Here is a 22,277-nt window from a genome sequence, read left to right as displayed (position 1 = left end):
CGATCCCGGCACCCTTAATGAGCTGATTACCCTGGCCCTTAGGATGGATGCACGCCTCCAGGTACAACGCACCGACCGCGTCCAGCGAGCTGTCACGCGCCCCACTACCTATCGCGCCGGAACGACCCCGCCCCCTTCTCTGCCCATGCTGCCTCCTCTCGTGGCTACTTCCGGGTCTGGGGAGCCCATGGAGATCGGCCGCTCTCGGCTCTCGCGAGAGGAGCGAGAACGGAGGCTTCTCAACAAACAGTGCCTGTACTGCGGCAAGGAGGGGCACATCATCCGGGCGTGTCCTGTCCGGCCAAAAGACCCAGCTCACCAGTAGGGGGCATACTGGTGAGCAACACCTCTCTCTCTCAGCCCCAGGTCACCCCCAGTCGCCTATTCCCTGCCACTCTCACCTGGGGGAAGGACACCCTGTCTGTCAGCGCCCTCATCGACTCCGGGGCTGATGGTTGTCTAATCGATGAAAACTTAGTCCGCCAGGCGGGCATCCCCCTAGTCCTTCTAGACCGCCCCATCATGCCTAGGGCCATTGATGGCCGTTCCCTAGGAACTATCACCCACACCACTGGGCTTATATCTCTTACGATCTCCGGGAATCATACCGAGGAGATCCGGTTCTTTGTCCTTCAGACCCCCACGTCTCCCCTGGTGCTGGGTAGACCCTGGCTCGAGAGACATGAACCTCACATCTCCTGGGCTTCGGGCCAGATCCTAGGCTGGAGAGGTACGTGTTACGCCTCCTGCCTTCGCTCCGCCCTGTCTCCCTCTAGCGACCCCAAGTCTAAGATCACTCCGCCTGACCTCACCGGGGTTCCTCCCATCTACCACGACCTAGCCCAGGTGTTCAGCAAGGACGAGGCACTCTCCCTTCCACCCCATCGCCCGTATGACTGTCCTATAGACCTCCTGCCTGGTGCCACCCTTCCTAAAGGTAGACTTTACAGCCTCTCACTCCCTGAAAAGGAGGCGATGCGTAACTACATTACGGAGTCCATCAACTCTGGTATCATCCAGCCCTCCTCCTCTCCCCTCGGGGCTGGATTCTTCTTCGTATCCAAGAAGGACGGTGGGCTCAGACCTTGCATTGATTTTCGGGCTCTGAATGACATTTCTGTAAAGAACCGTTATCCCCTTCCCCTCATTAGCTCCACCTTCGAACCCCTCACCCATGCCAAGGTATTCACCAAGCTGGACCTACGTAACGCCTACCATCTAGTCCGCATCAGGGAGGGGGACGAGTGGAAGACCGGGTTTAACACCCACCTCGGCCATTTTGAATACCGCGTCATGCCTTTTGGTCTATCTAATGCCCCTGCTATTTTCCAGGCCCTGGTCAACGATGTCCTTCGGGACATGTTAAACATTTTTGTTGTTGTGTACCTTGACGACATTCTTATTTTTTCTCAGTCCGTGGAGGAGCACCACCAGCACGTCCGGCTAGTCCTGCAGAGACTCCTGGAGAACCGCTTATTCGTGAAGGGGGAGAAGTGCGTTTTCCACACCAGCTCGGTCACCTACCTGGGTAATGTGGTGGAGGACGGACAGATGTGGGCGGACCCTGCCAAGGTCAAGGCCGTCGTGGAGTGGCCTCAGCCCACGGACCGGACCCAACTTAGACGCTTCCTGGGGTTCGCGGGATTTGTGAGGCGGTTCATTAAAGGGTTCAGCCAGGTCGCAGCGCCGCTCACTGCGCTTACCTCCACCTCACGGCCCTTCTGCTGGACCGCCGCTGCTGAGACCGCTTTCGGCACACTAAAACACCTGTTCTCCTCCGCGCCAGTGCTGATCCACCCCGACCCCGAGAGACAGTTCATCGTAGAGGTAGATGCTTCGGACACGGAGATCGGGGGGGTCCTCTCTCAACGGTCGGGGGAGGACCAGAAGATACACCCTTGCGCCTACTTCTCCCGGCGCTACGAACCCGCGGCCCAAAATTACGACGTGGGCAACAAGGAGCTGCTGGCGGTTCACGAGGCCCTGAGGGAGTGGAGACACTGGCTGGAGGGAGCCAAACTACCGTTCCTGGTGTGGTCTGACCATAGGAACCTCACTTACCTTGGGTCCGCCAAGAGGCTCAACTCTCGACAAGCCCGCTGGGCTCTTTTGTTTAGTCGTTTCGACTTCACCCTTACCTACCGTCCCGGCTCCAAGAACGTCAAAGCTGATGCTCTCTCCCGCCAGTTCCCCAAGGCGGATTCGGGTGTCGCTGAGGGGGGAGATACCATCCTGTCCCCGTCCCGGGTGGTGGGGTTTGTAACCTGGCCCGTCGAGGCTTTGGTGAGACAGGCTCAGCGGGCCGAACCAGACCCTAGGACCGGACCCCCTAACCGTTTGTTTGTGCCTACAGCTGTCCGAGCCAGTTTGTTGGAGTGGGGCCACTCCAGCTGCTTCGCTTGCCACCCCGGCGAGCGGCGGACGGCGGCATTCATCGGGAAGAGGTTCTGGTGGCCCAATCTCAGGGGGGACACCAGGGAGTTTGTGGCCGCCTGTACGGTGTGCGCCCGTAGTAAGGCCTCCCATCGGCCTCCTGCGGGTCTCCTGCAGCCTCTCCCGGTGCCCAGCCGACCGTGGTCGCACATCGCCGTGGACTTTGTTACTGGGCTCCCTGTCTCCCAGGGGTGCGACACCATTCTCACCATCGTGGACCGGTTCTCCAAGGCGGTCCACTTCGTTCCCCTCCCGAAACTGCCCACAGCGGCCGAGACGGCGGACCTCCTAACTCTCCACGTCGTACGCCTCCACGGGATCCCCTCGGATGTGGTTTCTGACCGGGGCCCCCAGTTCGTCTCCAAGGTCTGGCGGGCCTTCTGCAGAGGCATTGGGGCCACCACCAGTCTCACCTCCGGGTACCACCCTCAGTCCAATGGGCAGGCCGAGCGTGCCAACCAGGCTCTGGAAGCCGCTCTCCGATGTGTCTCCGCCCACAATCCCTCCTCCTGGGCGAAATACCTGCCGTGGGTGGAGTACTCCCTCAACACTATGGAGAGCGCCGCCACTGGTATGTCCCCATTCGAATGTTCCCTGGGTTACCAACCCCCTCTGTTTCCCCAACAGGAGCTGGAGGTGGCGATCCCAACCACCAGGGCCCATCTCCGCCGGTGTCGCAACGTGTGGAGGACCGCCAGGGCGGCGTTGCTCCGCGCCACCGAGCGCGCCCGGCGGAGCGCGAACCGGCGGAGGGTGCCGGCCCCTGACTACCAGCCAGGTCAGAGGGTTTGGCTGTTGGCCCGGGACCTGCCCCTCCAGACCTCCCAAACCTCCACCCGGAAACTCAACCCCCGGTACGTTGGTCCCTATCCCGTCAACCCCACGGCGGTACGTTTGACCCTTCCTCCCTCCCTCAAAATACACCCGGTGTTCCATGTCTCCCAGCTTAAACCTGTGGCCGCCAGTCCTTTGTCTTCCCCCAGCCCGGCTCCGCCGCCGCCCCGTGTCCTGGATGATGGGGACCCGGTATGGACGGTAAACAAACTACTGGAGGTCCGCCGCCGGGGTCGCGGGTTTCAATACCTAGTGGACTGGGTTGGCTACGGGCCCGAGGACCGGACTTGGGTGCCTGCGTCCTATCTCGCCGACCCGTCCTTATTGGAGGATTTCTACCGAGCCAACCCCGGGGCCCTGGGTCCGTCGTCCGGTGCCTCCCCTGAGGAGGGGGGTACTGTTGTGCCTCCTAATCTGACACGCCCCCGTGAGCCTCGTTCTGGCGCCCCCTCCCGGCCGGATTGAGTGGGCCGGATCTCTGGCTCTGTTTGCAGCAGGTGTGGGCTATTACCTTTCAGCCCAGCTGTCCCAATCGCCACCTGGACAGCCGCCTACTTAACCCTGCTACAGACGTAGATCCAACGCTTGAACATAACTATCTGTATGGCTCGACCCCTGGACCCCCTCTGACTACTCTCTTCTGGATTTCCCTCCCTGGCTCGACCCCTGGACTCCCCTCTGGACTACTCTCTCCTGGATCACTCTCCCTGGCCCGACCCCTGGACATTCCCCTTGACTACCCCCTCTGGATCTCGGACTTTGCTCACTAGGGTAGTATCGCAGCACATAATACAACACCCCTGACCTCATACACGCACACACACATAGTATAATTACACACCCCATAACTATCGCCTGCATCACACCTTATGTTTGTTTTTCCACTAGTTAGTGTAGGGCCTATTTCTTTGTGTATATCATCCTTAATAAATCATTGTATATTCTCCTGGCCTCTGTCTCTGTTTCTCTGGGGTTCCACCACATTTGGCTTTTCCAGTTTTAAGGTGTGCATAACACTCTGAACCCTAACCCCTCTTTACATTTTCAAAATCGAGTTAGTATAAAGCGATTTTGCAGTATTTCTGTGTGTGTCTGTGTATTTGCCTTGGTATTCGGCTGCCATCTTTTTCTCCAAGGCTGCAATTCTCTTTTATATCAGCAGAGGTAGCAAGGGGACACACACACTGTGCTCAATCTTCAGGCTTCAGTGCTGAATTAGATACAGTGGATAAGACTGATATTTGTAACATAATGTGTTTATATATAGGCTATATATAGCAATAGGGATACATAAGATATGTATATGTACAGACAGTTATGAAAATGATAAACTGTACAGTATGTCTCCCAATCCCTTCAGATTTGTTGGAGCTGAGTTTTTTTTCTCACAGTGGGTTTACCCAAGTTCCATGCAATAGTGATAAGATATTATGATATGTGTAGCCTATGTACAGTTATGAATGATACACTGCACAGTATGTACCTATCAAGTTGTGTGGTGCATGCATAGCTACCGCAGCAAAGTAATTGCAGTAGCCTACGTTTGATTATGCCTGTACTCATTAATGAATATTATATAACGAACGGATATTTATAATATTGTATATAATGTCTTTTTTGTATATCACTGTAGACCACGGTGCTAGACCACTGGACCACCTCAGGCCACCAGTAATAACCATAATTGTGGATTACTATTTACAATTAGTAGTCTCCTAATCTCGCTACAGTTTGAGCGAGACTGTAACTGTCATTGTTTCAGCCAATTCTTGCCTATAGATAACTGTACAATCATTCATATTGAGTTTATTCACCCAATAAAGTAAAGATGAATAATACACTTCACCTTATTATCAGATGTTCAGTTATGATTAGACCTGTGTCGGCAATGATAATAATACACAACATGCAACACGGTTGTAGCCTACATAGATACACGCAGATTAATATTTGTAGATTCGTTTTCGAACATTAGATAGTTGATTTTGGCAACATTGTAGTAGCCAATTGCAGAGTGTATTAATTATTTAGTTTGTTTGAATCCTCACTGTGTTCATGTTATAATGTGCAGTGAACAAACAATTGTTGAATACAGATGACTCAATAAGACATATGCGCTCTGCGCTGCGGGCTACATTTGATTATGTAATAATAATGAACGGATATTTATAATATTGTATTGTATTTTTTGTATATAATGTTGTTGTATAATGTTTTTTCTGAGTGGGGCAGTCCCACTCATAGTTTTAATTTTATTGGACTGATATAGTGAAGACAGACAGGAAAGTAAGGAGAAGAAGGGCCGACGTGTGCACGACCACGGTGCTAGACCAACAGATTATTTATGAATCATCACAAATAGAAACACGCAGAGCATGTATTTGACAAATAAACGTGTAGGCTAAGAACTAGTTTCTAAAGTGAGTTACAATCACTTGATGTAATGGTTGATGCATGGGGAGGGTCATCTTACTCTCAATGATCGCTTTTTGATCGTTTCCGACCAACAAACAAAGGATGCCAATTCATCTAGCCCTTCAAACCATCCCCCCTGACCTGGATGCCAATTCATGGGGGAGCCAAGCGGGTTTCAAAGCTTACACGCTTACAGCAGTCGCCGGGGCTGACAGGCTGATGTTACGGCCAGCCATTCCATATAATCACATATAACAACCCCTGTGAGCAGTTGCAGGGGCTGACAGGCTGACGTTACCAGTGTTTCCTCCAGGATTTCTTACATTAGTGGCAGGGTGGTGGGTTTTCGCGCGCATTGCGCGGGCGCATTTTTTCGCGTGCACGCGCATTAAACGCGCACTGGCGCTCAAAACAAAGACGGAATTTCACCAAAAACTAGAGGGTGGCAACATTTTTTAAATAGAGGTTATTCATTAAAGCCGAGCAGGTGATTTTATATAGAAGGTGATCAAATACCAAGATATCCTACAGCTGCAGCAGAACATGCGGAACGCGCATACAGCACTGAACATCGGTTACCGTATAATATGTGACAGACAGATACGCCCAAGACACTGACACACACAGAAAGATCATCAGCTCATCGAATATGAAGTACATGAGAGATAATCAGCTCATCGAATATGAAGTACACAAGAGTAGAGTACACATGGAACCGGGAACGCGCATACAGCACTGAACAACATCCGTAGAATATAAACTTGTGACTGACAGTCACATACATACATACACACACACACACACACACACACACACAATGAAAGATCATCAGCTTATCAATACGAAGTAGGCCTACATGAGAGTACACGCACAAAACCGGCTAACGTTACTCACTAACTGTTTACTCAAGTAAAATCACAGTGTGACAGATTCGGTAAACAACCAACAGCAAGGTAATGCATCAGCTGAGTTAAAGAAAACCAATTCTTACCTTTGATGACAGCGACATGAGCCCTGTTTACCCGTACCTCCGCCGTTCTGTTCGTGATGATTTTAGAGGCAATAGATTATTTTTGCCCCGCGCATTTTGCCCTGTAATTAGACCATGCGACCACACCTTGTGTCTCTTATTGTCCAAATGTTCCCTGAATTTTAGCTGCATGTTTTTCCAGCATGTAAATCCGTTGTCAATAAAAATTAGACTCCCCTTCTTTCCCCCTGCCAATACTGTGTCGTTTATGACATTTACCAACGTTTATGCTATGAATAGTTAGAAGCTAGCGTTAGGTGCGAGGCTGCTCGGTTAACCCATTAGCGGGAACATAATTTGTTTTACAAAATAGGCTGATTTAGTTGACCATGAACGTCAGAGACATACATTACGAATGTTCACTAAAATACTGAGCACTGGTATAAGAACATGAACCAGAGAACAGCAGAAAATGCAATAACCCACAGTCGTCGCTGATGATGTTGCATTTTCGATTAGGATACGGGATTAAAGGCACCGGCGATGGGCGAAGAGAGAGAGAGAGGAGAGTGATTTCCTGAAATCCAAATGTCCCGCGAAATTCGGACCAATCACAAAAATGTTTTGCAAGCACGTTGCCTCGCACCGCGCGACTGTTGAGAGCGATTCTGTCTCGATTGCAGTGCGAACACAACTTCAATCTGCTTTTTTTCTGTTCTCCGGTCATAATAACTGATTCAATTAGTGGCGGAGAAAATTCATTCGTGGCGGCCCGCCACGAATTAATGCATATAGAGGAAACACTGCGTTACCGGCGAATTTCACGACAAATAAACAGACTTTATCACTGTGAAGCTCATAATTATGATAACACAATATTGCAATATTTATTACTATTCTTTTTTAATGATAATCAACTTTCATTCGTTAGTAAAGCTCCCGCAGTCACAATCTCCTCTCCATATATATCATTTAATTTGTTCCATAGTTTGTTTTCAGCTGAACTTCATGCATTTTTAGAGGTAGTGAGCTTGTCATTTTCTCTTCTTGTGTGACATCGCCATCCAGCGATCTTTGTGCGTCAGTTCACACTCCCCCATTGTGAAGAGTGGTCGTGTGATTCGACACCTCGTCGCGCTAAAAGTAGGTGAAAAAACGTCGCGCTCGCAGTGTTAAAGGCAATATTAAAAAGATGGGTTTTTAGTCTTGACTTGAACATATTTGCTGAGGTTGCATCCCTAATGTAAACTGGCAGTGCATTCCACAATCTGGGTGCATAAAATGAGAATGCAGCCTCACCAAATCTCTTCTTTTGTACATGTGGTATACAGAGAAAACCAGCATCAGAAGACCTGAGAGCTCTATTGGGCTGATATGCTAGCAAAAGGTCTTTCAAATATTCTGGTGCTATGCCAGTGAGAGCTTTATAAAGAAGCAGAAGGATCTTGAAATCTATTCTGAACTTAACAGGAAGCCAGTGTAGAGTTGACTGATGACATCCGCAGGTGAAGTGGCTGTTGACGTGGTCATCCAAACCACTCGATCAACCCGCTGTGATCGATCAAGACTCGCACCAGATAAAACACTCATCTGATGATGTCACAATCAACCTCTAACGCTCTCTGGCTCGTCACGGCAGCGTAAACATAATAATATAATCATAATAATAACAATAATAATAACCTTTATTTGTATAGCACCTTTCCTGCAAACGTTGTTTGTATAAATATGTAGCGACCCTGCCATGAAAACAGTAACAGTTTGGCTGGATATTAACGCGCTCCGCACTCCTTGTATTGTTGCAAAAAAAAATATAAATCTAAATAGCTTAATGTCCATTTATCCAACCTATTCCAAATATCCAAACGAAAAACAGGTAACAAAAAGTGACGGTAATGAAGAGTGTGATTTAGGGGACAGCATGTGTGGTGTGTGGTTGTTATTATTTAACAGAAGCCAGAAGCCTTCATCCAAATCGACTTACAACAAATACATTTGTCTTAGTAAGTGAACCATCTTTCCATCAGTAATCATGACAGATAGTAATCTATGCCAAAACCAGTGGCCATTGGCAGTTACAATGCTAGAAGAACATCATTACTACTAATGATTTCTAGGTTACTAGGGTTGCGTTCGTAAATACGCCCTGGAAATCTGATCGACACTCATGGAATGCCTATCGTCCAATCAATTTACTTGGTCCCTTTCCGGCGCTCTCAGAGCTCATTTACAAAAGCAGCCTCTAACGTCAATTCTTCGTTGCTGTGGCAACACGTTACGTTCTTGACGCGGTCCTCCGCCGTGCTTAGTGTGTTGAACATTATTGGTCATTTAGAGTAAAAAAAGAAATTAAATGAAAGAACCATTTTTACGATGTTTAATTTTTACAGTAATAATAATAATAAATACATTATTGTTACATTGTATTGTTGTATCCCAGCTGCATGTTGATAATGTCGAGTCATCACCAGGAGACTGTCAGCAAACATACTGGGATGGGATGAGAACACAACAGGAGGAAGGATGAGAACCCAACAGGAGGAAGGATGAGAACCCAACAGGAGGAAGGATGAGAACACAACAGGAGGAAGGATGAGAACACAACAGGAGGAAGGGATGAGAACCCAACAGGATGAAGGGATGAGAACCCAACAGGATGAAGGATGAGAACCCAACAGGAGGAAGGGATGAGAACCCAACAGGATGAAGGGATGAGAACCCAACAGGAGGATGGATGAGAACACAACAGGAGGAAGGATGAGAACACAACAGGAGGAAGGGATGAGAACCCAACAGGATGAAGGGATGAGAACCCAACAGGATGAAGGATGAGAACCCAACAGGAGGAAGGGATGAGAACCCAACAGGATGAAGGATGAGAACCCAACAGGAGGAAGGGATGAGAACACAACAGGAGGAAGGATGAGAACACCACAGAAGGAAGGGATGAGAACCCAACAGGAGGAAGGGATGAGAACACAACAGGAGGAAGGATGAGAACACCACAGAAGGAAGGGATGAGAACACAACAGAAGGAAGGGATGAGAACACAACAGGAGGAAGGATGAGAACCCAACAGGATGAAGGATGAGAACACAACAGGAGGAAGGGATGAGAACACAACAGGAGGAAGGATGAGAACACAACAGGAGGAAGGGATGAGAACACAACAGGAGGAAGGGATGAGAACACAACAGGAGGAAGGGATGAGAACACAACAGGAGGAAGGGATGAGAACACAACAGGAGGAAGGATGAGAACACAACAGGAGGAAGGATGAGAACACAACAGGAGGAAGGGATGAGAACACAACAGGAGGAAGGGATGAGAACACAACAGGCCTACATTCACACGAGACTGGAAAGTGCATCAAAGTATCTAAAAATGCCAAGATAGAATCAACCTATGTCGGAAATGAAAGTTCACAGTCCGAGGAACCACCATGAGGTATATGGTATGACACCATATGAGGTATGAACCACCATATGAGAGATATTAACCACCATATGAGAGGTATGACACCATATGAGAGGTATGACACCATATGAGAGGTATGAACCACCATATGAGAGGTATGAACCACCATATGAGAGCAGAGATGAATGTTTGAACCACACACTCACACGCACACACACACACAATTACCCAATTAGCTACTTATGAAACATGAGCTACAGGTGAGCTACAGGTGAGCTACAGGTGAGTGTAACATGCGTTCCTGTATTAAAGTGTCTCCTCAGCAGCATGCGGTCCAATCAGGAAGTTGCAGTGTCCAATCAGGTCCAATCAGGAAGTTGCAGTGTCCAATCAGGTCCAATCAGGAAGTTGCAGTGTCCAATCAGGTCCAAGGCAGGAAGTTGCAGTGCAGTGCCAGGCCCAGCAGCCAGTAGGAGATGAAGTATCCCAGGATGCATTGCGTGGTGAGGGAGCAGGTGTTCCAGCGGGGCAGCAGGCCAGCCACAGGGTTGAGGAGCGCCCACCCCCCCCGCTGCTGCTGCTGCTGCCTGCTGATTGGCTGGGGCCGGGGGCGGAGGAGGGGCTCTTTGAGGAGGAGCAGGTAGGCGCTGAGCCAGAACGGCACCGGAGACGAGGAGGCCAGGAACCGGGTCAGAACCTGGAGACAGAACCACACATCAACATCTACCAACATCTACCAACATCTACCATCATCTACCAACATCTACCATCATCTACCATCATCTACCATCATCTACCATCATCTACCATCATCTACCATCATCTAACAACATCTAACAACATCTAACATCTAACAACATCTAACAACATCTAACAACATCTAACAACATCTAACAACATCTAACAACATCTAAAGCCCGGTACAAACATAAGGATTTTCAAAATCTTAACCGATTTTTTATCTGAGACAGACCCCACACATGAAGATAAAAATTATTGGATTGAACAGCCTTGATCGTATTGTGTGTGGTGTGCGCCGATTTTCCCATTTCAGCACCCCACAGACATAAAGATTATCGTTACGACAGACTCCAGACTCTCTAGAGTCTCGTTCCCCAAGCCAGAAATCTCACGTGAACCCATCCTTTTAATATTGCCTTTAAATTACAAAATAATTAAATTAAGATTATATAATGATTAAAGCACTTTGAGCTGCAACGTTTGCAGGAAAAGCGCTATACAAATAAAGTTATTATTATTATACAGGGATTAAAGCAAAAAAAAATCTCCTGACTGAAAATTTGTTCAAGCCAAGTCATATTCTCATTTTAACCTCCACTATATGTTTGTATTTTATAACGTTAGCGTTTTAAGGGAAGAAGATTCTTTTGAACAGCTTTTCTATTGCCAGTTTGCTTTTATGTGATACGCTCGGCGGAGAGGGTGATTGGCTGCCCTTTGCCCCCCCTTGAGGCCCTGTTTAAAAGTAGGGCTTTGGGGAGGGCCAGGAAGATCATGGCTGACCCCGCACACCCAGGACACGGTCTCTTCGCCCCGCTCCCCTCAGGCAGGAGGGTGCGGTCCCTAAAAACTGTGAAGGCCCGACATACAAACAGCTTTTTCCCCACAGCCATCCGGCTCCTAAATGCCGCTGCCCCCCCCCCCCCCTGACCTGACCCCCTATCTATCTATCTACCCTCCCTCCACCCCCACTGGACTGTCTGGATATGAACACTTGAACACTTGATCTCTGCACTTTATATTTATATTAATTATGACTCTTGCACTTCGATGTTGGTTTGCACTGTCTTGTCCTGTCTTGCACCTGTCCTGCTGTAAACCGTGCTCCATTGTTCCAAACCAAATTCCTAACATGTTTACATGTCATGGCAATAAAAGTCTTCTGATTCTGATTCTGATTTATGTGATATCAATGCTGTTTTCAATTCATGAAATAAAATTGATACTTATTGCAAGGGTTGACTCTGACATACAAATAATCAGATAATGAGTGTGGCTTAGACAATTAGGGGGAGTGGCTTGTATGAAAGTGGGTGTGGCCTGTCGGTGGGGCCGAGCCGATTCGTAAAATATCTGAACCGTGTCTGTGGCACTTGTGGTTGCTGAGCTAAAGTCCTTTAACCTTCCTTTAACCACTAGGCCGGAAAAGCCTTCATTAAAGTGGGTGGCTGCTGCTGGCGTACGTTTGGGCCCAGGGAACGGGCATGGAAAGAGTCACAGTCACCAAACTCTACACACTCCTTGATTGTATCCCTACATTGTACCAAATCAACTTTCAGAGTCCTAGGCCATTCCTGGGAGGCCTTGCACGCGAGCTAGCGGGAACCTGTAGGGAGCTCTAATGCTTGATGTGAAGTGCCTAGTGTAAAAAGACATGTTCTCACACGTACAGGGGTACAGGGAGTACAACATGTTGCATTTTCATGCCATTAGGGTTAGGGCTTCCTAGGGTTAGAGATGCATTTGGACTTCTGGAGTACCTCCACTACTTTCAATGGGTTCTGAAGGTCTGAGAGCAAAGGGCTTTCTACCAGGGGTAACTAACCCTGGGTAGAACCTTGGGTTCAAATCTGGAGTGTGTGGGACCAAATGTGTAGATGTGGTGAGCTAATGAAGCTCTTTGAGATTGAGATGAGAAAAGGGCGCTTGTCTCTTTAAGGCCAGGAGGGAGTTAGCGACTAGCGATGTTAGCTTAGCGCCAGTTTAACAGAAGTAACTTCACTTTTAACATGACTTCCCGTGGTCGTAGCGGGCTGGTTGACGGCTTAAAATGACCGTGGAGACCTGTAGACCTTATCCAGCCATAGTCTTGTGTTTCTACCCCGGGGCATAGCCGGTGTTATTCACGGACAAACACTCCGTAGTAGAGTGGTTCTAGTACACTGGACATATGTAGCCAATTGACGGAAATCCGTAGCGACTTGGAAAAAATTGACGGAAATCCGTCGTAGCGACGGAGAACTTTAATCCCTGATTATATAACGTAGTACCCTGACTGACTGCTGAAGAACGAAAATAAGAAGTCAGCTCGCTTCTTGATTTGCTACATTCCATTCCACGTCACAGTCGGACTCGCGAGCAGGGTTGCCAGATGGGATTGACATTTTCCACCCTAACCACAGCCTAAAACCGCTAATTCCACCAATAAAAATCGAGTCCATCTGGCAACCCTAGGATTTTTGGTCGTAAGTATTGAACACATTTGACATTTACGATTGCCGGCCACGACCATTTTCAGAGCAGATTGTCGGGAGAGATTGACTCTTAACACACCTCACACCACAGGATTTTGTTATAGGAAAATCTTTAGAGCCATCTGATAATCGGGCGTTTTCTGTCTTTGGTCGATAGGGGGGAAATCGGGCCAAAATCGGCCAGAAAAGCCTTATGTGTGTACCCCGCTTAACATCATCTAACATCATCTAACAACCAGACATCAACATCTAACTAACCTGGGGGAGGTGTGTTAAGTGTTGGTCTGGGGAGGTGTGTTAAGTGTTGGTCTGGGGAGGTGTGTTAAGTGTTGGTCTGGGGAGTAGGGATGGACGGTTTTTCGGTTAAACCGAAAACCGGGGTTTATAAAAATAGAAACGTTTTTTTTATCAAAACCGTCTGAAACCGGAATTATTATTATTATTTTTTTTTTTTCCTATGTTGTTCAAAGAATAAAACTGGAACATGTCACATGTTTGTCGTGTGTGAAAATAACAATGATACAGTCTGAATCTGCCGCGCAATGAGTGAGAGGTTTGGTCAGTTGTGAAGAATAACTGAGGATTAATATCTAATTGGGATTATATTTAAGGGTAACGAATCACTCTATGGGAAAGATAGTTGCCTTCAGTTATTGGTAGATAGGAAAGTTTTTTTACAATTACTCGCTTACATTTAATAAGATCATTTTCGCTGCTCTCTGTAAAGCGCATTGGGTCACTTTTGTGAGAAATGCGCTATAGAAATAAAATGTGATTTGATTTGATATCAATCAATCAATCAAACTTTATTTATGTTCTATAGCACAAATCATGCATTGAATGTAACTCCAAGTGCAGTATTTACTAAACCACAATATAATAAAACAAGAGCTATACGGATCAAGAGTGTTTGTGCACAGCACCACTGTGTGTGAAGGCGCTACTGAAAGTGATGACAGAACGCATGTCTCAGAAGATACGCGGTCACTTAGTGACGCAAAGGTAGTTCTGTATTTATCTCTATCTGTATTAGTACATTTATTTTGAAAGCTCTATTTTGACAGCTCTACCATGGGCACTTTTATTTTGATGGGGCATTCTTTGTTGATTGACTTACGACAGTTCAGGACGAGTCAGTCTCGCGGCATGTGGTTTTTATGAAAAGCTTTAAGTATGTTCACTGCATAATTCTAAGTCTAATATTTCAGTGATTATTGAGCAGTATTCAAATATTTAAATACATTGAGCAGCAGCTGAAACTTTGTCTAAAAACCAAGATATTGAGAAAGCAGTTCATTCAATGAAGACGCTGTTCCAAGAGATGATCTTCCGTGCAGGCGTGCACCCTGGATCAGCGGAGCTGGTGTGTTAAGTGTTCATGTGTTTTCATGTATGGTGTAGCTTACAAAAGTCTGCCTTTCCACTTATATTTGTGAAACTAAGTAGCCTAAATGTGTTGCGACTGTGCTTACGGTGTTTTAATGGTGTTCGACATGTGTATTGTAGCAGTAGGGCTCAATTATTTGAAATTGTCGCTCTCTTTTTCTTTTTCTTTTTTTTCCGTTTTTCGGTCGTTTTTCGGTTAACCGGAAAACCGCGGTTTTAGTCTTTGACGGTTTTTCGGTTTCAATAATTGGAAACCGTCCATCCCTACTGGGGAGGTGTGTTAAGTGTTAAGTGTTGGTCTGGGGAGGTGTGTTAAGTGTTAAGTGTTGGTCTGGGGAGGTGTGTTAAGTGTTGGTCTGGGGAGGTGTGTTAAGTGTTAAGGTGTGTTATTAATTTCATTTATCCCAATTAAGGTAACAGTGTCTAGTGTCTGTCTCATGTTCATTATTTCCAGTGAAAAAGTGGATTCCTCCAGTTCCCTCCTCTACCCCCCTCCCCCCCCCCTCCCTCCCTCCCTCTCCCCCCTCCTCCCTCTCCCTCCCCCACCCTCCCTACCTGGACGTGCATGCAGAAGGTCCCAAAGACCAGCAGCACAGTGGAGTGGACCACGTACACGAACACCCCGGGCCCGTAGAACCCAGGCTTGGGCTTGCCCCCCGCCGGCCCCCCCCCCAGACCCAGCCTCAGACACTCCTCCCTGTTGGCCCGGTAGTACATGTAGGCCGCCGCCCCCCCCAGGGTCGCCATGGGCAACGCCAGCAGGAAGTTGGGTATCTGGCGCAGCTGGAAGTAGCGCAGGAAGCCCACGTCCCAGTAGGCGTCCTGGATGTGGGCGTAGAGCAGGGGGAGGGGCCTGAGGCACCAGAGGGGCGGGGGGGCGTCGTGGTCGGGCAGCCGGTAGCCCTTCTCCCGGGCCAGGGCCAGCAGGGGGGGGTCCAGCGGGCTGGGGGGCGGCGAGGGCGTGCAGAAGCGGCGGTAGCCGTAGTACTGGAAGGCGCAGAAGGGCAGGGCGACTGCCGCCGTGCCCAGACCCGCCGTGAGCAGCAGCCGGGCCCCCGCCAGGACGCAGCGGGCCGCCGCCCCCCCCCTGGCCCCGCCCCCCTGCGCCCCGACCCCCTCCCTCCTCCAGGCGGCCAGCGCGCGGCGCAGCGGCAGGTACAGCAGGAAGCCGGCGTTCAGAAGCCCGTTGGCGCGCGCCGCGGAGGCGATGCCCAGCGCCAGGCAGGCCCGCACCGTCAGACCCTACAGGACCAGGACAGAACCAGAATTACATTAAAGTACGGATACAAGGAGTAACATTCTTGTGTACAGGTTTAAATAGGCATTGGCGTTGCAGCGGGAATACAAAATCTAAATCAACCTGACTCGGACATGTGTAAAAAAAAATAAACGGACATGTTGTTCACTGTGACAGTTGGAAACTCCCCCATTCATCCCTATGGGAAATTTTGTCCACAAAAAACTGTGTGTGGGACGAGAAGCCGGGGCAAATTTAGCATACAATAACAATAAGTGTGTCTTGCAGTAGCAAGCACACTTAATAATAGATAAGCAGGATATAAACAACAACCAATAAGCAGGATATAAACAACAATAATAACTAGGGATGCTCCCATATGGACTTTTGGGGCCGATACCGATCACCGATTTTTTCCCTCAAGATCTACCGATACCGATCTTTTTAAAAATACATAACTGTAGGCCTACTGACTGGATAATAGCCTACATATTTTTTGCTTTTTAGACAAAAGTCTTGATCCATTAGGCACCAAGCAAACGCAGACCCAAGTCAGTCGATATGGCTGTATAAAAGACATCATAAACATGGCCTTCATGGTTTACATACGCAGGGGTGCAAACTGGCGATGGTCCAAAAAGGTGACACATTTTTTTGGTCCGTAGATGGTTAGCTCTATCATTAACAGTCTAACAATGATGCGCGTGTATGTAGCGATGGCCCTGACTAACACCCGCATAATTAATGTAAGCAACCTGTTCCTAAATTAATTAGAGGCTGCGGGTTCCTGCAGGTTTCAACAAGTTACATTTAAGACCTTTATAAGAACACTTTTAATAGATTTTAAGACCTATTGAGCAAGTATTGGTATTAGACTCGCATTCATTGATTCTTTTCATTAGCAATGCTGGGTGATCTGTTCTGTTGCATATAGAACAATGATAATGTAAGTTAGCCTACTTTATCAATTCTTGATTCATTTCCATTGCTTCTCAACACAATACTAGATATAATAGCATAAATAACGGAATAAACTCGCACACTTACTTACACTGCATAGCCTACATACTGAGATATGGCACACACACACACACACACACACCTCTCACAGGTACACACACACCTCTCACAGGAGACACACACACACACACACACACACATACAGCTACACACACACACGCTATATTTACTAAAACACACACACTGTTGCTACCACTGCAAGTTTGAAGAAATTATAACTTCACATTCCTACAGTCGACTCGCCTCCTACGGCGATAATCGTATCCTGGCCTCTTGTCTAATCATTTCACGTGGCAACATATCAGGGTTTTGGGCGCAGCTTAACCAATGGCACACGAGCAATAAGTGTGCAAGTTTTGATGTTGTCTCTCATCCGCACGCGTCGTATTCCCACGCAGTGGGTGTGGCAACAATAATACATTTTCCGGTCGGACTTTTTAAATAAAAATAAAATCACACAAGCACACAGAAGCCATTAAAAGGTTTATTTTGAAAGTCTCGCCCTGTGTCTGATCCTGATGTTATAGAAGCAGCGTAGCAGCATGGTACAAGCTAGGTAAAGGGGGACGCGAGACAGTCTAGGGCTGCGTTCGTAAATTCGCTCTGAGAGCGCCGGAGGGCACACTGGGCTCAACGTCATAAAGGGACCAAGTAATTTGATTGGACAAGAGGCATTCCATGACTGCTGGTCAGATTTCCAGAGCGAATTTACGAACGCAGCCTAGAACTACACCACTCGCCGACTCGTTTTTTTTCATAACACGAAACTTTAAGTTGTGAAGTACCCACTCAATATAATAAACAACAGTTTAACGATCACTAAATACTTTATGGATTGGATTCACCATTCTCGTTTGCCATAGACTACTGTTTGGTAAGGCTTTTGTAAATACTTTTGTTTGGGGCTGTATGATCATCTAATGATTTTTTTATGCGTTTCTAGCATGTCGATGTTCTATCAGGTAAATTAGCTAGAACTAACCTTCATACCCTGGTTCAGAAGAAGAAATCAGTCCTTTGTCACTTACATCGTCGTCCTCTATGAAACTTTAAGGTGGATTGGTTACCCGGCCTAGATGGTCTTCATGACATTTCACAATCACAAACATATACAGAAACTCACTAAAGTATAAAACACCGCTTCTCTTGAAATCACTCTCCAGCTCCTATGACGCTTTGAGGTCAATGCATTTGTTTTTTTGGTGAACTACCGTAATAACTCTAAATGGTTAGAGAGTGCAACTTATCTGCTTTCAGAAACTGTTGGATTTTTTCGATTGCACATATAGTTTTACGAATTACGATAGTTTGAATGAACCCTGTAAAATCCTGTTGAGAAGTTATCGCAACATAGAAATAACGTAAACAACAATAATAAGCAGGATATAAACAACAATAATAAGCAGGATATAAACAACAATAATAAGCAGGATATTAACAACAACAACAGCAGCAGCCAACGGTAGGCCTACCTTCTCCAGCAGGTACAGCCCTCCGAAGGTGAGCGCGGCGTAGAGGCTCTCGGAGTATCCGGCGGTCATGAAGACGTTGGCGGGCGTGAGGCAGTACAGCAGGCTGGCCACCAGCGCCAGGCGCCGGTCCTGCAGCACGGCCCGGCCCAGGGCGTACAACGCCACGGCGCTCAGCAGGAACAGCCCGGCGTTGCCCAGGGCGACGGCCAGCAGCAGGCGGCCCCGCAGGCTCAGCCAGCTACCCAGGGGGCCGAGGGGCACCTCCGCCCGAGGGGCACCTCCGCCAGCCCCCGCAGCACCAGGGGCAGCAGGGGGAAGAAGGCATGGTTGTGCTCGTACACGTAGCCGCGCTCCGCCACGAACAGGAAGTGTTCGGCGTCCCAGCGGCCCAGACCCCCCAGCAGGAACTCGGCCAGGGGGTCCAGGAGGAGGGGGGGCGCCGAGGAGGAGGCCCGGGGGGGGGAGAAGGCGTCGGCCTCGTGGTCCGGGATGGCCGCGTTCAGCACCGCCTGTAGGGGAGGGGGGGGGCAGAGAGACATGAGGGGAGAGCACCAGGGGTAGAACACCAGGGGAGGCTGGGGGAGGTAGAACACCAGGGGAGGCTGGGGGAGGTAGAACACCAGGGGAGGCTGGTGGAGGTAGACCAGGGGAGGCTGGGGGAGGTAGAACACCAGGGGGAGGCTGGGGGAGGTAGAACACCAGGGGAGGCTGGTGGAGGTAGACCAGGGGAGGCTAGGGGAGGTAGAACACCAGGGGAGGCAGAACACATGGGGAGGCTGGGGGAGGTAGAACACCAGGGGAGGCTGGGGGAGGTAGAACACCAGGGGGAGGTAGAACACCAGGGGGAGGCTGGGGGAGGTAGAACACCAGGAGAGGCTGGTGGAGGTAGACCAGGGGAGGCTGGGGGAGGTAGAACACCAGGGGAGGCAGAACACATGGGGAGGCTGGGGGAGGTAGAACACCAGGGGAGGCTGGGGGAGGTAGAACACCAGGGGGAGGCTGGGGGAGGTAGAACACCAGGGGGAGGCTGGGGGAGGTAGAACACCAGGGGGAGGCTGGGGGAGGTAGAACACCATGGGAGGCTGGTGGAGGTAGACCAGGGGAGGCTGGGGGAGGTAGAACACCAGGGGAGGCAGAACACATGGGGAGGCTGGGGGAGGTAGAACACATGGGGAGGCTGGGGGAGGTAGAACACCAGGGGAGGCTGGAGGAGGTAGAACACCAGGGGAGGCTGGGGGAGGTAGAACACCAGGGGAGGCTGGGGGAGGTAGAACACCAGGGGAGGCTGGGGGAGGTAGAACACCAGGGGAGGTAGAACACCAGGGGAGGCTGGGGGAGGTAGAACACCAGGAGAAGCTGGGGGAGGTAGGGGGAGGTAGAACACCAGGGGAGTCTGGGGGAGGTAGAACACCAGGGGAGGCTGGTGGAGGTAGAACACCAGGGGAGGCTGGGGGTGGTAGGACACCAGGGGAGGGTGGGGAAGGTAGAACACCAGGGGAGGCTGGGGGAGGTAGGACATCAGGGGAGGTAGGACACCAGGGGAGGGTGGGGAAGGTAGAACACCAGGGGAGGCTGGGGGAGGTAGGGGGAGGTAGAACACCAGGGGAGGCTGGGGGAGGTAGAACACCAGGGGAGGCTGGGGGAGGTAGAACACCAGGGGAGGCTGGGGGAGGTAGAACACCAGGGGACGCTGGGGGAGGTAGAACACCAGGGGAGGATGGGGGAGGTAGAACACCAGGGGAGGGTGGGGGAGGTAGAACACCAGGGGAGGCTGGGGGAGGTAGAACACCAGGGGAGGCTGGGGGAGATAGAACACCAGGGGAGGCTGGGGGAGGTAGAACACCAGGGGAGGCTGGGGGAGGTAGAACACCAGGGGATGCTGGGGGAGGTAGAACACCAGGGGAGGCTGGGGGAGGTAGAACACCAGGGGAGGCTGGGGGAGGTAGAACACCAGGGGAGGTAGGAGGACATCTGACCTGCAGCAGGAGGGACAAGCCCCGGGTGACCGCGGCGAACTGGACGACTGTCCTCACGTCCATGTCGCGTCCCGCCGGGCGGCCTGGCCCATGGCACAGAAACCCTCCGAGTTCGCGGAATAATAGTTTCAGATTGAAGACAGCTTTAGCATGAAGACCTAAATACGCATCTTGTTAAGCGTCTCAGGCACTTGTTCCGGGTTCTCTGCTTCTTCTTCTTCTTCTTCTACGGCGCTTGTGGTGTCACCGAGGCGTTAACAGAGACGATTAGCGCATTTCCGCCACTTATTGGTTGGAGGTGGTACAGCAAGGCAAGGTTATTTGTGGAATGGAATGGAATGGACTTTATTTGTCATTGCTACAGTACAGGTACCAAACAACGAAATGTAGGTGTAGCAGCACATTTCATATAACAGGGGCAATTCAAAGTGCTTTACATACATTCTTAAAAAAGGGTTAGGGTGGAGTTAAGAGGAGGGTGGAGGTAAGAGGAGGATAGTAAGGAAATAAAAATGACAGATACAGATACAGATACATACAGATACAGAGACAGAGACAGAGACAGACAGATACAGAGACAGAGACAGAGACAGAGACAGAGACAGAGAGAGATACAGATACAGGTACAGGTACAGGGACAGACAGATACAGAGACAGAGACAGAGACAGAGACAGAGACAGATACAGAGACAGAGACAGAGACAGAGACAGAGACAGGTACAGAGACAGAGTCAGAGACCGATACAGAGACAGAGACAGAGACAGAGACAGAGACAGGTACAGAGACAGAGTCAGAGACAGATACAGAGACAGAGACAGAGACAGGTACAGAGACAGAGTCAGAGACCGATACAGAGACAGAGACAGAGACAGAGACAGGTACAGAGACAGAGACAGAGACAGAGACAGAGACAGAGACAGGTACAGAGACAGAGACAGAGACAGATACAGAGACAGAGACAGAGACAGAGACAGAGACAGGTACAGAGACAGAGTCAGAGACCGATACAGAGACAGAGACAGAGACAGAGACAGAGACAGAGACAGAGACAGAGACAGGTACAGAGACAGAGACAGAGACAGAGACAGATACAGAGGCAGAGACAGAGACAGAGACAGATACAGACAGATACAGATACAGATATCCTGTCCTCTCTCTATGTGTCCATCATGTGTCTATGTGTCCATCATGTCCTCTCCCTATGTGTCCATCATGTCCTCTCTCTATGTGTCCATCATGTCCTCTCTCTATGTGTCCATCATGTCCTCTCTCTATGTGTCCATCATGTCCTCTCTCTATGTGTCCATCATGTCCTCTCTATGTGTCCATCATGTCCTCTCTCTATGTGTCCATCATGTCCTCTCCCTATGTGTCCATTATGTCCTCTCTCTATGTGTCCATCATGTCTCTATGTGTCCATCATGTCCTCTCCCTATGTGTCCATCATGTCCTCTCTCTATGTGTCCATCATGTCCTCTCTCTATGTGTCCATCATGTGTCTATGTGTCCATCATGTCCTCTCTCTATGTGTCCATCATGTCCTCTCCCTATGTGTCCATCATGTCCTCTCTCTATGTGTCCATCATGTCCTCTCCCTATGTGTCCATCATGTCCTCTCTCTATGTGTCCATCATGTCCTCTCTCTATGTGTCCATCATGTCCTCTCTCTATGTGTCCATCATGTCCTCTCTCTATGTGTCCATCATGTGTCTATGTGTCCATCATGTCCTCTCCCTATGTGTCCATTATGTCCTCTCTCTATGTGTCCATCATGTCCTCTCTCTATGTGTCCATCATGTGTCTATGTGTCCATCATGTCCTCTCCATATGTGTCCATTATGTCCTCCCTCTATGTGTCCATCATGTCCTCTCTCTATGTGTCCATCATGTCCTCTCTCTAT

The 22,277-nt window shown here is 49.2% G+C and overlaps 2 protein-coding genes across 2 annotated transcripts in view; both read right to left on the bottom strand.

Annotated features, from left to right (window-relative positions):
• Positions 1–8,973, bottom strand: part of arhgap33 (Rho GTPase activating protein 33) — a gene marked incomplete at both ends in the record, with an annotated part of 99,307 nt that extends 90,334 nt beyond the window's left edge. Inside the window, one exon of the mRNA XM_080541098.1 lies at positions 8,932–8,973. Coding sequence (XP_080397224.1) covers positions 8,932–8,973 — 42 coding nt within the window. The remainder of the gene's footprint in view (positions 1–8,931) is intronic.
• A 960-nt stretch (positions 8,974–9,933) lies between these two features.
• Positions 9,934–20,590, bottom strand: pigv (phosphatidylinositol glycan anchor biosynthesis, class V). The gene is given in 6 exon segments (XM_080541097.1): positions 9,934–10,766; positions 15,226–15,657; positions 15,784–15,912; positions 18,400–18,651; positions 18,654–18,908; positions 20,376–20,590. Coding segments are annotated over 6 exon segments (1,407 nt in total). The 5' UTR covers positions 20,439–20,590; the 3' UTR covers positions 9,934–10,490.
• Positions 20,591–22,277: the final 1,687 nt, after the last annotated feature.

The sequence above is a fragment of the Nansenia antarctica genome (genome assembly GCF_963989245.1).
Source record: "Nansenia antarctica genome assembly, chromosome: 10".
Lineage (NCBI taxonomy): Eukaryota > Metazoa > Chordata > Actinopteri > Argentiniformes > Microstomatidae > Nansenia > Nansenia antarctica.
Note: the sequence above shows the minus strand (reverse complement) of the source record. Positions and strands in the feature narration are given on the sequence as shown.